Raw genomic sequence first — 12,147 nt, forward strand, 5'->3', positions numbered from 1 at the left:
TTGAAAATGTTTTTGAAAAGTGTCAATTAAGGTTTTCAAGTAAACTATATTTTTAAAGAAATCAAAAATGGAAAATATTTGAAAAAGAGGTCTGTCAAACCGACTGACTTGTTGAACTAAACATACCCAACCGACTGACAGTACCTAGCCGATTGACCAGTTTTGAACGTAATTCAGTCAGCTGACTGACATGAAAACTTCAGCAAAGTTAACTGTCCAGCCGACTAACTCAATGAATTAAAAACGCCTAGCCGAGTGACAGTACGCAACCGACTAACTATTTTGAACGTGGTTCAGTCAGCCACTAATAATTTATCTAAATTAATTTTTGAAAGTCAGAATGGTATCAGCTGCTTGTCCAACCGACTGACTAGTGCAAAAAATTGACCCAGTTGAGTGAGTCAGCTGATTGACTCTATGGGGAATTTCAAATTTCAAACGTGCGAGAAATTTTTCAAAATTGATTCTATGAATTAATATTTTTTGAAAAATTACCTAAATGATTTGTATTAAATGAGGCAACTTTTCTTCAAAAATGTCTATAAATACCTCCCTTATTCAATGAAAAAAAAGAAGAAGAGAGAATACAAGCACACAAGCGATATACACTAAAGCAAAACACAATTTCTACGCTAAAATTTTCCTAAAAGATTATTCTTGCTCACATCTTTTTCTTGGGGGAAAACTCTACGAAGTTGCTGGATTAATAAAGAAGAGTTTGGTTCTGAGTTACGTCTAGAATCCTTTTAAGAACCATTGGTGACTTCTAAACCTTAAGCTTCACATTGTCTATTTAGTTTTGATTTTGAAGTACGATTCGGAATTTAATTTGTACAACCTGCTTTATGTTTTGAGAGTGTTTTTGTATGCATATCCATTTCTTTCTACTTGATCTTTGACGGTTCAAGGCATTGTTGAATCGTTGGACTAAGCATAGGTTATTGCTTTGAGAAGTTTGTCTTCCTGAAAAAGAGGGTGATTATTGTAAGGTTTTTGTTCCACCCGAAAGGAATAAGGTATAGTGAAATCCTTAGGTGGTTGACCTAAGGTGAAGACGTAGGCTGGGGTAAGCCAAACCTCGTAAAAGCTGTGGTGTCACTCTCTTTCCCTTACTCTCTTTTAAATTTTAGCAAAAATATAAATTGTGTGGATGTTATAATTCTTTCAATTATAAAAATAACACACATTGGAAATGAAATAAATCTACGTCTAATTTGTTCTTGGGCTTGCGAAAACCGAAAGGGAGTACGTTGGTTAATCAATATTTTGTGGAAACCATAAGGGAGTACGTTGATTGGTTAACAATCCAAAACCTATTAGCTGAAGATCTATTTAAATTCTGATCTTGAAAAAGGGTTTGGATGTTTTTTTAATATTCAATTCAAAACTCAACTATAGGACTTGCACATTCATATACAGGGTGGTGAATATTGCAAATTAAGAATTGATTTCTTGTGTTGTGGTTGTTTTGCTTGAACGATTAATTAATTGGTTGTGTATGTTGTGTTTGCTAATTGAAAGTAAGTACTTGTGTGGATTGCCTAATCAATAAGAACAAAAGAAATCCTTAAAGGATTGTAAAAAGGGCAAGAACTTTTAAAAGGGATCTAAGGAATTTTTAAATAACCCAATTCACCCTCCTCTTGAGACTACACCTAGGTTTTAAGCAGATTTGTACCACTACGCACAAGTAATAATCAATGCACCTTAATGATGTAAGAACTATAAGTTCAGTGCTCTACGTGTGCAATCAACACTCAAGGTTGTCTATAGTCTATCAAGCACAAGAGTGTTTTACAAGTTAATCTTTGAAAGCAAAGTATATCAAATTTCAATACCAGATTAGTGTTTCAAAGATGCTAGTGACAATATTCAAAGAAACTCAAAAAAAATATTTTCCTCAATGAAATATGGCACAAGAGTTGTTTGAAAAATATTATGGCTTGTGAAAATATTTGCACAACAAAAATATAGCTATAGGAATCTTGCAATGACAATACAAAGATCCTCAAGCTACTTAGTTTATCCCAACACAAGATTTATTAAATTTAAATATGTGGGATAAACTTAGCTTAACTCCCCAAAATAAATATCAAATGAATTAAGGTATGAGAGTATTTGGAAGTAGAATGGGCAAAATAAGGTCGTAGATTTTCAGAGAATTTTTGCCCCAATCTTTTTGCTAATCCCCACTAATATAAGCAAATGAGCCCCTATATATAGAGAGAGGCCGAATTATGATCGTTGGGGACACTAAGGGTATTATTAAATTTGTTTTAAAATCCATTAAGAAAATTAATCCTGTTTACTTAATTTTAACCCGGTAAAAAATAAGCAACCCGAGAGGTTTTGGCTGGCTGAACCTTAGTTCGGTCGCCCGAATAAACTCAACTCAAAAGGCTATTTTTAAATGTTTGGTAGCCCGAGTCTAGGTTTGGTTGGCTGAACCAAGGCGATTTTCCTACTGTCCATGGTTCGGGTGCCCAGTCCAACATTCGATTGATCGAACTCACAAGTTTGATCGTCCGAGGTCATTTTGAACTATACAGTTTGGTCGCTCGGGTTGGTGAAAAGTACCCTGACACAGGTTCGATCGCCCAAGGGTGATATGTTCATTTTAGGTTCGATTGCTCGAAACCTGATCAATCCGCTAACTTCCTAATGGTTCGGGTGCCCGACGTGTTTTGAACACCTGGGGTTTGGTCGCCTGACCTCTCATAGTGATTTTCATTTTAAGTCCAATTTTGCCTCGTTTAATTCTCCTGATATTATAGGTGATATTGGGGACTTTTTCATATGCAAGTGCTGGGACCTAGGGTCTCTTTAAGGTCTTTTTAGGTCTTGAGCTTATAGTACTACATGCATGCCATGCATTACTTATTACATATGGTTCCTATATTACTATTACAGACCCAATATTAAACTTATAAAATTACAACAATGAATCTTCTAGGTCTTCTTTTGCTTCAAGCTACCGTGTGCCGCATGCCATCAATATGATTCAGTTAGTATGATCCTACACAAATTTGAAAGCCATCAAATACAAAAAGTATTTGTCATTATCAAAACTGGGAATGACCTATAAGGTCAACAGAAACTTACAAACAACATGAATAATACAAAACAAAATAAAAATTACAAAACACCAACAAAAATAACTAAACCTTGACATGAGAAATATAATTTCAATTTCTCCTTTTATTAAGGAGATTAAACAACTAGAATTAACATTGGTCTCCAAAGACAATTGTGTTGCTCTGTCTCCATATGTTAGCTATAGTCAAAATATTTAGTCTTGTAAATCTATAAACATTTTTTAATTTACATTCATCGCCAACATTCATTTACATTATCTAACACAAGGATATAACATAATAAGATCCATCGGTTAATTAATTAAAAATATTTATTAAGAAGTGTGAAAATGTAGATTTTCGCTAGGAAAGATCTCACAACAAGATGGTGGAGGCTACAACTAGAATAGAACTGCAACACAGATAACGATTACATAACTACAGTAGAGATGTTCCAAGTTGCGACGACTATAAAGATGATGGAAACTGTGATGCTAGGGTAAAACTGATGGAGACTGCGACACTAGGTAGAAATGATGGAGGCTGCAGCGATTGTTTCTTCAAGAAATGTGTGAAGAGCATTAGGGCTTATTTAGATTTTGGACATTTTTGGTATTATCTAATTTATAAAAAGTTATTCATATAAAGAATTGAAGTGGGAATGGAATGGTAATCTGCATGAGTTCAAGAAGGAATCATCATTTTTCAAATAATGCAATCACTATTTCAAGTGGAATTATATTCTTCCTTTCAAAACCAAATATAGGAATATGCTTATATACCTAAAGTTTGATTGCATTCCCGACCGCAAACAAAGAGTGTTATTAGGTGAGCACATTCTTATTGCGCTATCAATTGCAGTTTTATATGCGTGGCAGATAGTTGTTGGCTACTCGCACCTAAGGGACGGCCGCATCAACACTGGATGCAATCCTTCGTAAGGCGCATGAAAATATACAGAGCAGGAAAGTCCAATTTTTGTTTGGGAGAGCTTTAACGTTTCTCTCTCTCTCTCTCTCTCTCTCTCTCTCTCTCTCTCATCCTTCTTTGCTTCCGCTTAGCAGAGAAGAGAAGAGAGGAGGAAGAGAAGAGGACGTTATCCAGGTCGTCCCAGCAGCGCAAACCTGTGAATAAAGTTTCAAGTACAATTTGAATTGCGCTCGGACGGAGTTGGATTTGTTGCGGTCGGTGGTGGCAAAGATGATGGTAGCGAACGGTTTTGATCTATGGCAAAAGGACACTTTCTTCTCTGCGGCCGAGGAGGTTCAAGAATCTGCCGACATGTATGCTCCATCTTTCATTTTTGAGGATCTTGTGGTATCTAGAATTTCATGTAAATTATTTCAGTGCTTTTGTTGAATTTGAAATCAACGAAGGGTTGATTCGGAGTTGCAGCCTCTAATTTTTTTTTTAAATTTAATTATTATTCAATCCTTTTTCCCGCTGTGGTTGGTTTTCTATTAACTACTTGCGTGAATGATTTTTTTGCTAAATAACTGTTGTCTTAAAAAATTTAGGGTTTTCTTTAATGATTCCTTTTTGTTACCGAGAAAAAGGGAGGAGCTACACATGACGTAAGGAATCTTCTATGCTCATTTGGAATTGCAGTGGATTGTCGTTGGGAAATGAAGTTTATATTTTGGCTTTGTTTGTTTGATAGGAAACAAAATTTGAAAAAGAAATACGCTCATTCTGTTGCTTAAGGTTGCAAATTATTTCCATTTGGGAAAAAGTTAAGGAAATGTTGGAGAACTCTGGAGTCTGGACGATTAAGACGGAACTACTGCCTATTTCTAGGAAATTGTTATTCTAAATGTAAAAGAAAGACTACTTTATTTATTTATTTACAAATTTGAAGCTAAAACTATTTATCTCTGGACTGTTATGTTCATGTGTTGCAAACACAATAATTAGGGGTTTCACTAGCATCTTTTTGCTGATTTTTCTCCTGATAATCAGACAATAGAGTCAGTAAATTTTCCCAGTTTGGTTTTCTCAGTGATCAATAGTTTGGGAAAAATATGTGGATGGCTTTTTTATTTTTTATTTTTTATGGTTGGTTCGAAAATTGGAATCTTATGCAACTTCTTTAATTTTTTTTTTTTCCAGAATGGAGTCTGCTTACAGGACATGGGTAAGAGAGAGAAGAGAAGGGCTAGCAGAGGAAGATGTGAATGAACTTTGTAGGGAGCTGCAAACTGCTTTAGGTACTGCAAAATGGCAGGTAAGTTTCTGGATTTGTTTTTCTGGATTAGATGCCCCACCATCCTTTACATTTGCTAATATTTTTTTAGCTTACGTAAATGATAGTTTGCAAGATCTAGCCTCCATAGCTACCTTTAACTTATTGTCTAGTAATTCCCCCCCCCCCTCTTTTTTCTAAATTTTGTGTTGAATCAGTTGGAAGAGTTTGATAGGGCTGTAAGGTTGAGCTATAGAAGTTGCTTCGAAGAAAATACAACTACCAGGCATAGACAATTTGTTGCTGCCATACAAAACCAAATTTCTTGTGTTGAAGTAGCTTTAAAGGAATATCTTAATGAGGATGATAAGGAGCCTCTCCAATGGGTAAATTTAGATGAAGAAGAGCGCTCTGATTTAGTTATGTTTCTCAGTGGAACCTCTGGAAGCTTGCCAACTGCAAAGGACGAGTATGTTGAGCTTGGACCTTCCATGAAAAACTTTGCTTCCAAGAACCAATACAATAAAGAAGATGTAGACCTAGATTTCAATTCCATTAGCAGTCATGTTCCTGATGAAATAAAAGGTTTTAAAGATGTTGTTTCAATTAATAAGGATGGAAAGTACATCATAGAACTAGCAGCAAAAGAAATTCCAGTGACAAGGGATGATTTAAATTGTCAAGCAGATAAGGCAAGTGGTTCAAGAAGAACATGGAGCTCACCAAATTTTGGTGCTTTGAAGATTGTAATTGCTGATGAAGATGAACAGAGGAAGGCATCGATGTCAAGCGTTGAGGCCACACCCAAAGAAAAGGGGGCAAAACCCATGTTCTGGAAGCAATGGTTCAGAGGGCATTCTCAAGCAAAAGGAGGAATACCCAGTTACATCCAGTTACGTGGGTTTAGTTGGATCAATCAGGTCAGGTTTTATGATTTTTTTTTTTTCAAATTTACTTAATTAGAGGCAAATTTCATTTCCATAAAAATAAAAATAAAAGATTATTTTTCAGATTACCTTCTGCTTGCATGACAGTCAGGGATTTTAGCATATTATGTTATGATTGAGAAATAGTTATGTTCTTAACATGGTGTCTTTTGCATTTTTTGTGGAAGTATTGATAATTTGCCTTTCTGCAGCTCTTTGGACGTGTCACTGTGTTTCAAAGACAACTACAAGGCCCACAATACTTGCAGTTTAGTTGTTCTGTTCGGCTTATGCTTGGTTTAATGCTAACTATTTTTTTAATTGGTAAGCACTTGATTAAACTTTTAGGAAATTTTGTCTTGACTCTTGAGGATCATAACCTCTCCCCAGCCACACAGAAGAAATGCATAAAAATGTTCTGAATTTCTATGAACCTTTACGCCATAAAGTATGGATAGGAGTTTATGTGAGATGAAGTGTGCTAAAGGTTCTTTGTGTGTGTGTTGTCAACTAGTTGACATATTTCTGAAAGAAAATTTGTTTTGCATTTGTGGGTGTGTCTTGTAGTTATATTTATCTATTGAACACTATTTTACATATGCAGTTTGTAGAGTATAAAAGAAATAATTTGTTTTTTGAGCAATAAACTTATCATAGTTAACAGGTAGGTTCAATAGGTCTGGTGTAAGAACTTGGTAAGTTTATGTAAAGCATTTCATTAAAATCATATCTATGTCTTTTGAGTCTATTGGGATTAGATTTACTATCCAGTTTTTGATGGTTCAGTACTTGTCTTTGCTAGGTGACCACTAGTCCTCTTGCTAAGTCACCACTCACACGGTCTAGTGTTGAATGAAAACCTTGTTCTTCTATGTTTAGGTTTTAACCATTTTCATGTTGACTTGAATGACAGTGATTTATGTATGAAGTAGGCTGTGAATGGTTTAAATGTTAAAGTACATTATTTTTCAGAAAGGCCAACCATATCTATGAGAGGGTTTTTAACTTGTGATTTTGTCTTATTTGCTAAATGTTTTGTCTTAATTGCGTGCAGTGCCCTTTGTACTCTATTCAACTTGAGCTAGTTATGTTTGTTGATCCTGATCAACTTGCAAGGTATCTCTACAGCCTTTGAAAGTTCTTTAAACTCTTTGTTTCTTTGCTTGGAAAAGGATTTGAGGCAAACAAGTACTTATTTGCAGGATATGTGTTGTATTTAACTTCAAAGCTGTAAGCACTAAGCAATAAATTCCGTTTATCCTCCATTTTTTTGTCCCTTTAGTGTATCGAATTAAAAGATACATCAACCAATAATTGAGCATGAAAAATTCAATTTTCCTATTCTACACCCCCCCACAAAAAAAAAAAAAAAAATCCAAATTTTGGTTCATTTTTGTGGAGGAATAAATTATCATATAAAAGAGAAGAGGAAGCATCTAAAAGTACTCTTGGAACGAATGCATAAGAATCCAATTGATTATAAGCATATTATGTCCTCAAATTTATGAGGTCTAGTACCTTAGAACTTGTTAGATTACCACTTCACTTGAAAGCTTAAGTTGTTAGTTGTGGTCCAGCAACGTTTATAAAGCCATAACAATTAACAGTCCCTTGCATGTGCTATACAATTGCACGTGGAGAGAGAAACATTTGGTAAATAACATGCTTTATGGGGAATAATATACTTTTTAACAATTCAACAATAAATGGGGTCAATGAGACTCTACCCAAGACCTTCTAGTATCCATGGCTGTAATACCACATTAAATTATACTTCATTTCAAAGCTTAAGCTGTTAGGTTGATTAGGGATTATAGGCTCAAGGATATTCCTTTAACCTATATGGCCGTTTTACCTGGTTGGGTCTTAGGGATAGACAAACCTCTTATCAAATTGATTGATTCCTATTTACCAATGAGTGGGAAAATGTTTTTCCCAAATGTGGTGCAAGAGATTGTTGTTAGGCTTGTTTTAGACTATTGTCCTGTTCTTTTCAACTCTAACTTGGTGCAGTTGGACCCTCTCCTTTTAGCGAACATGTGGCTGATGCACCCCTCCTTTAGGGATTTTGTGAGGTTTTGGTTGGAGGAGTGTCTTGGTTACGAATGGAAGGGTTTTGAAAGTTGAAGATAAGATGACATTGAAACAATGGAATAAAGAGGTTTTTAGGAACATAAAAAATATGAAAAATGCCATATTATCTATTATGGTGGGCTTGGAGATGCTAGAGGAGTGTGGAATCATTGGTATGTTAATGGTAAGGATAAGGCTAGAAGGGCTACTCTTTGTAATGATTTGGAGGTGTTGTTATTGAGGGGACATAAGTTGGCACTAGAAATAGAGGGTAAAGAGGGTGAGGAAAGGGGACTATAACGCTGATGTTTTTCATATGTTGGCCTATCGAAGGAGGAGGAAATCCCCTACCAAAGATTTGAAACTCGATTCAGGGAGTTAGGTGAGGGGTCATAAATAGATTGGAGATGAGATGACAAGCTTCTACAAGATGTATACACTACACGTAGAGGAATGCCTAACCAAATTGATGTTGGAAGGCATTAAGTCAAGTCCCATTGAGGCAAAGAGCTTAGTGGTCCTTTCGAGGTTGAAGAAATTTAAAAAAGGCATTTGAGGTTAGTGAGGAAAAAGCTCTTGGACTAGATAGTTTCATGATGGCATTCTCGTAGGATAGATAGGGTTTTGAAGGGTGTTTTGAGGTTTTTTCTTGAGTAATTTCAAATTTTTTTAATAAAAAGAAGATATATTAAGAAAGTGATTACACAATCCTCAAAAAAGAAAATGGAAAAACAAAAGCAAAGACAAAAATAAATTAAAAAGAAGAGAAAAAATTAATAAAAAACTAAAAATGATGAAGAAAATCCCCTCTTTAAGCTCTTCCACGAGTCCATCATAGTTCTCCTAACACTTCGAACTACTGATTCCTTTTGACCTTTCTTCCCTTTAGATTTACCACCATCAGGCCAAACTTCTACTCTGCACAATTAGATAATTTGAGGCCCGAATTATCCAAAAAAGTCTGAGCTTGAAGGTCCTTCGTAGAAATTTATTGAATTAGTGCTGTAGTAATCCATCACTAAGCTTTAAACATCATTGTCAAAATTCAAAAATCCTAATTCCATCACATAATAGAGGTCCTCAAGGCGTTTAAAACAAGAGTCGGAAGAATGAACTTGCTAATCCTGAGTTTCATCCAAAAGTAAGCCCTTGTCGCCTTCAAAATCACTACTGCCTACACTATCATCATCTGAGAGATCCCCTACCTCTTTTAATCCTTGCAAGAGTTAGCCCTCTCACCATTGGCTCCTCCACTGTACTTTAAGGTCAAAACAACTTTTGAATCTCTCTTAAGAATTGTTTTTGGTTTTCTCACAAGAAGAATCTCAATTTTCTTCAAGATGTTTCCTCATTTCAAAAACCACATGTACTTCCTAATGGTGAGCATAAACCTTTTAACTCCTTAAATTATTTGAGTTTTACTCAATTATTAGCTGAATTTCCCTCTAAACCAGCTAAAAAATCCTGAATGTCATGCTCATAAGAATTATGATTATTAGGAAACTCCCTTATTTCATCCTCAATAATCCGCTCACTAACGAGACAAAAATTCCTTTTGTAATAGCAATTGAATTTTTAGAATCCGACCTTTTAATTCCACCTCCTTTTCTCTTTTGTTTTGGGAGTTGCTATTTCTCTCTTCTTGACCACCATGGATGATGGATCTGAATTGAAGTTGAGCAAAGAATTGTGATGGTGGCATCTTGCTACTGCTCTGAAAGTTGATGGGGTCCTGCCACCTCACAGGTTATTAAGGAAAGACTACAGGCTTCATTTTGATTGGGGATTTAGCACTTGACCGAAATATTAGGATAGATTTTTAGGCTCGCCTATTGGACTTATCTGGAGGGTTTCCATTTGTGTATTTATAAGACCATTCACTATTTCTTGAAGCTCGATCTCTTCCCCGGATGAACCATATAGCCAAGAGCTCAGGTAAATCATCTGACAAAGGAGGATGAGATTTAGAAAACTAGGAAATTGAGAAGGGTCGATCAGCAGTCTTTGAGGCGAGTTCTCCTTCCCTCCGAGGGGGACTTTGGGGGGTAACGTTCCATTGAGAGTCAATTCGCACAGCAGTGGGGGAGTTCGGTCCGAACCTAGGAATTTTCATGTTCAACTCATAAAAACTGGTCATGAGCTTGCCCCCCTCGTTGATTTGGAATTGGCCGATTAAGGACTTGCTGTAGATGGTGAAGATAATATGGTAAGCTTGGGTTCCAAACCCCCTTTAAGTGATAGAGCAATTGTCACTCGAACTCTTGTTTTCAGGAGCGAATTTTCTCTTCATTCGTTGTGGAGCCGGGGTGGGGTTCTATTTTGGGCCCACTCTTTGTCAAACTGGGTAGCTGTTCTTGGAGTCTATGTACAGATCCAGGTCTGCCCTCTTATATATTTTTATTTATGATAATTAAGCCTTAAGGGAAAAAAAGTTTCCCATCCATAGATTTCACAAAGGGAGTTCTCACGATCTTCTTCAACATAGTATCCCTCACAAAATGATTGTCAAATTCTATGTGCTTTGTCCTCTCGTGGAACACTGGATTTCTAGCAATGTAAATGTTAGCTTGATTATCACAAAACATATCTATTGGCTTTGTTACCAAGAGTTCCATCTTTGACATTAGAGACTTCAACTGCATAAGCTCACTCCAAAGCCATAGCTTGGTATTTTGCTTTAGAACTAGATCTTGCTATAGTAGTTATTTTCTTGCTACGCCAAGTAACAAGATTACCTTCCACAAATGTACAATATCCAGCAATAGACCTTCAATCATTCACAGAACCAGCCCAATCTGTATCAGAATATGCAAGCTGAAGGAGAAATTGAAGATGATGTAATGCATAGAGTTAAAGCAGGTTGGGTAAAATAGAGAAGTGCTTTAAGTGTGCTATGTGATCGTAGAATACCCTTAAAATTGAAAGGGAAGTTTTATAGGACAGCTATAAGACCAGCTATGCTATATGGATCGGAATGTTGGGCGACGAAGAAATATAATATCCAAAAAGTAAAAGTTGTCGAGATGAGGATGCTTAGATGGATGAGTGGTATAACATTGAAAGATAAAATAAGGAATGAACATATTCGTGGTAAGTTAGGTGTAGCTCCTATAGAAGATAAGATAAGGGAGGGACGACTCAGATGGTATGGACACTTGCAACGTAGGCCTTATAGTGCACCTGTGAGGAAGAGTGACTTAGTTATTGTGGGGGGTAGTAGAAGGGGTATGGGTATACCTAAAATAACTTGGGAGAAGATAGTGAGTAAGGATTTAATATCCTTGAATCTATCAAAAGAAATGGTCCAAGATCGCATAAATTGGCGGAAAAAGATTCATATAGCCGACCCCACTTAGTGGGATTAAGGCTTGGTTTTGTTGTTTATATATCAAACCTTTGCTTGGAGAGCCTTTGAGATAGCACATAATCCTACAAACAGCATTCCAATGTGGTTGTTGGGGATTTTCCATAAAGTACTCTCTACCCCAACTACAAAAGATGTTTGGTCTAGTGATAGTCAAGTAGATCAGCTTACCGATCAACTGCATGTATCAATGTTTGTCTTCAAAGTCTGGTCCAACATCCCTGGACAACTTCACTTTGGGATCCATAGGAGTATCAACAGGTTTAGCCCCCCAACGAACAAACCTCATTTAGCAAGTTCAATGTATATTTTCACTGAGATAGATTCAACCCTTTCCTACTGTAGGAAAGTAACGCAGCATACCCAAAACCAAAAGTAATGCATATTGACACTTCTTGGTACAATCTCAATACCAAGAAAGTAATGCAGCATGGCCAAGTCCTTGATTTGAAATTTTGCTTGAAGCCATTGCTTAACTTTTGCAATCCTGCTCTAGTCCTTGATTTGGTATGAGGACCAATCACTATG

At 36.2% G+C, this 12,147-nt stretch overlaps 1 protein-coding gene across 7 annotated transcripts in view; it reads left to right on the forward strand.

The window, feature by feature from the left end:
• Nucleotides 1-3,750: 3,750 nt before the first annotated feature.
• Nucleotides 3,751-12,147, forward strand: part of LOC131157584 (uncharacterized) — a 31,030-nt gene continuing 22,633 nt past the window's right edge. For 2 of the 7 annotated variants that reach the window (XR_009137292.1, XM_058111857.1), the window contains exons 1-6: nucleotides 3,751-4,357; nucleotides 5,184-5,298; nucleotides 5,475-5,841; nucleotides 5,944-6,176; nucleotides 6,395-6,506; nucleotides 7,237-7,298. Coding sequence is in view for 3 of the 7 variants with exons in the window: in XM_058111857.1 (XP_057967840.1) it covers nucleotides 4,275-4,357; nucleotides 5,184-5,298; nucleotides 5,475-5,841; nucleotides 5,944-6,176; nucleotides 6,395-6,506; nucleotides 7,237-7,262 (936 nt within the window). In the remaining 4 variants the exon portion in view is untranslated. Of the gene's footprint in view, nucleotides 4,358-5,183; nucleotides 5,299-5,474; nucleotides 6,177-6,394; nucleotides 6,732-7,236; nucleotides 7,299-12,147 lie in introns of those variants that run through there. The other 5 variants (XR_009137290.1, XR_009137289.1, XR_009137291.1 and 2 more) reach the window with 4 other exon arrangements.

Source organism: Malania oleifera, chromosome 6, assembly GCF_029873635.1.
Source record: "Malania oleifera isolate guangnan ecotype guangnan chromosome 6, ASM2987363v1, whole genome shotgun sequence".
NCBI classification, from domain to species: Eukaryota; Viridiplantae; Streptophyta; class Magnoliopsida; order Santalales; family Ximeniaceae; genus Malania; species Malania oleifera.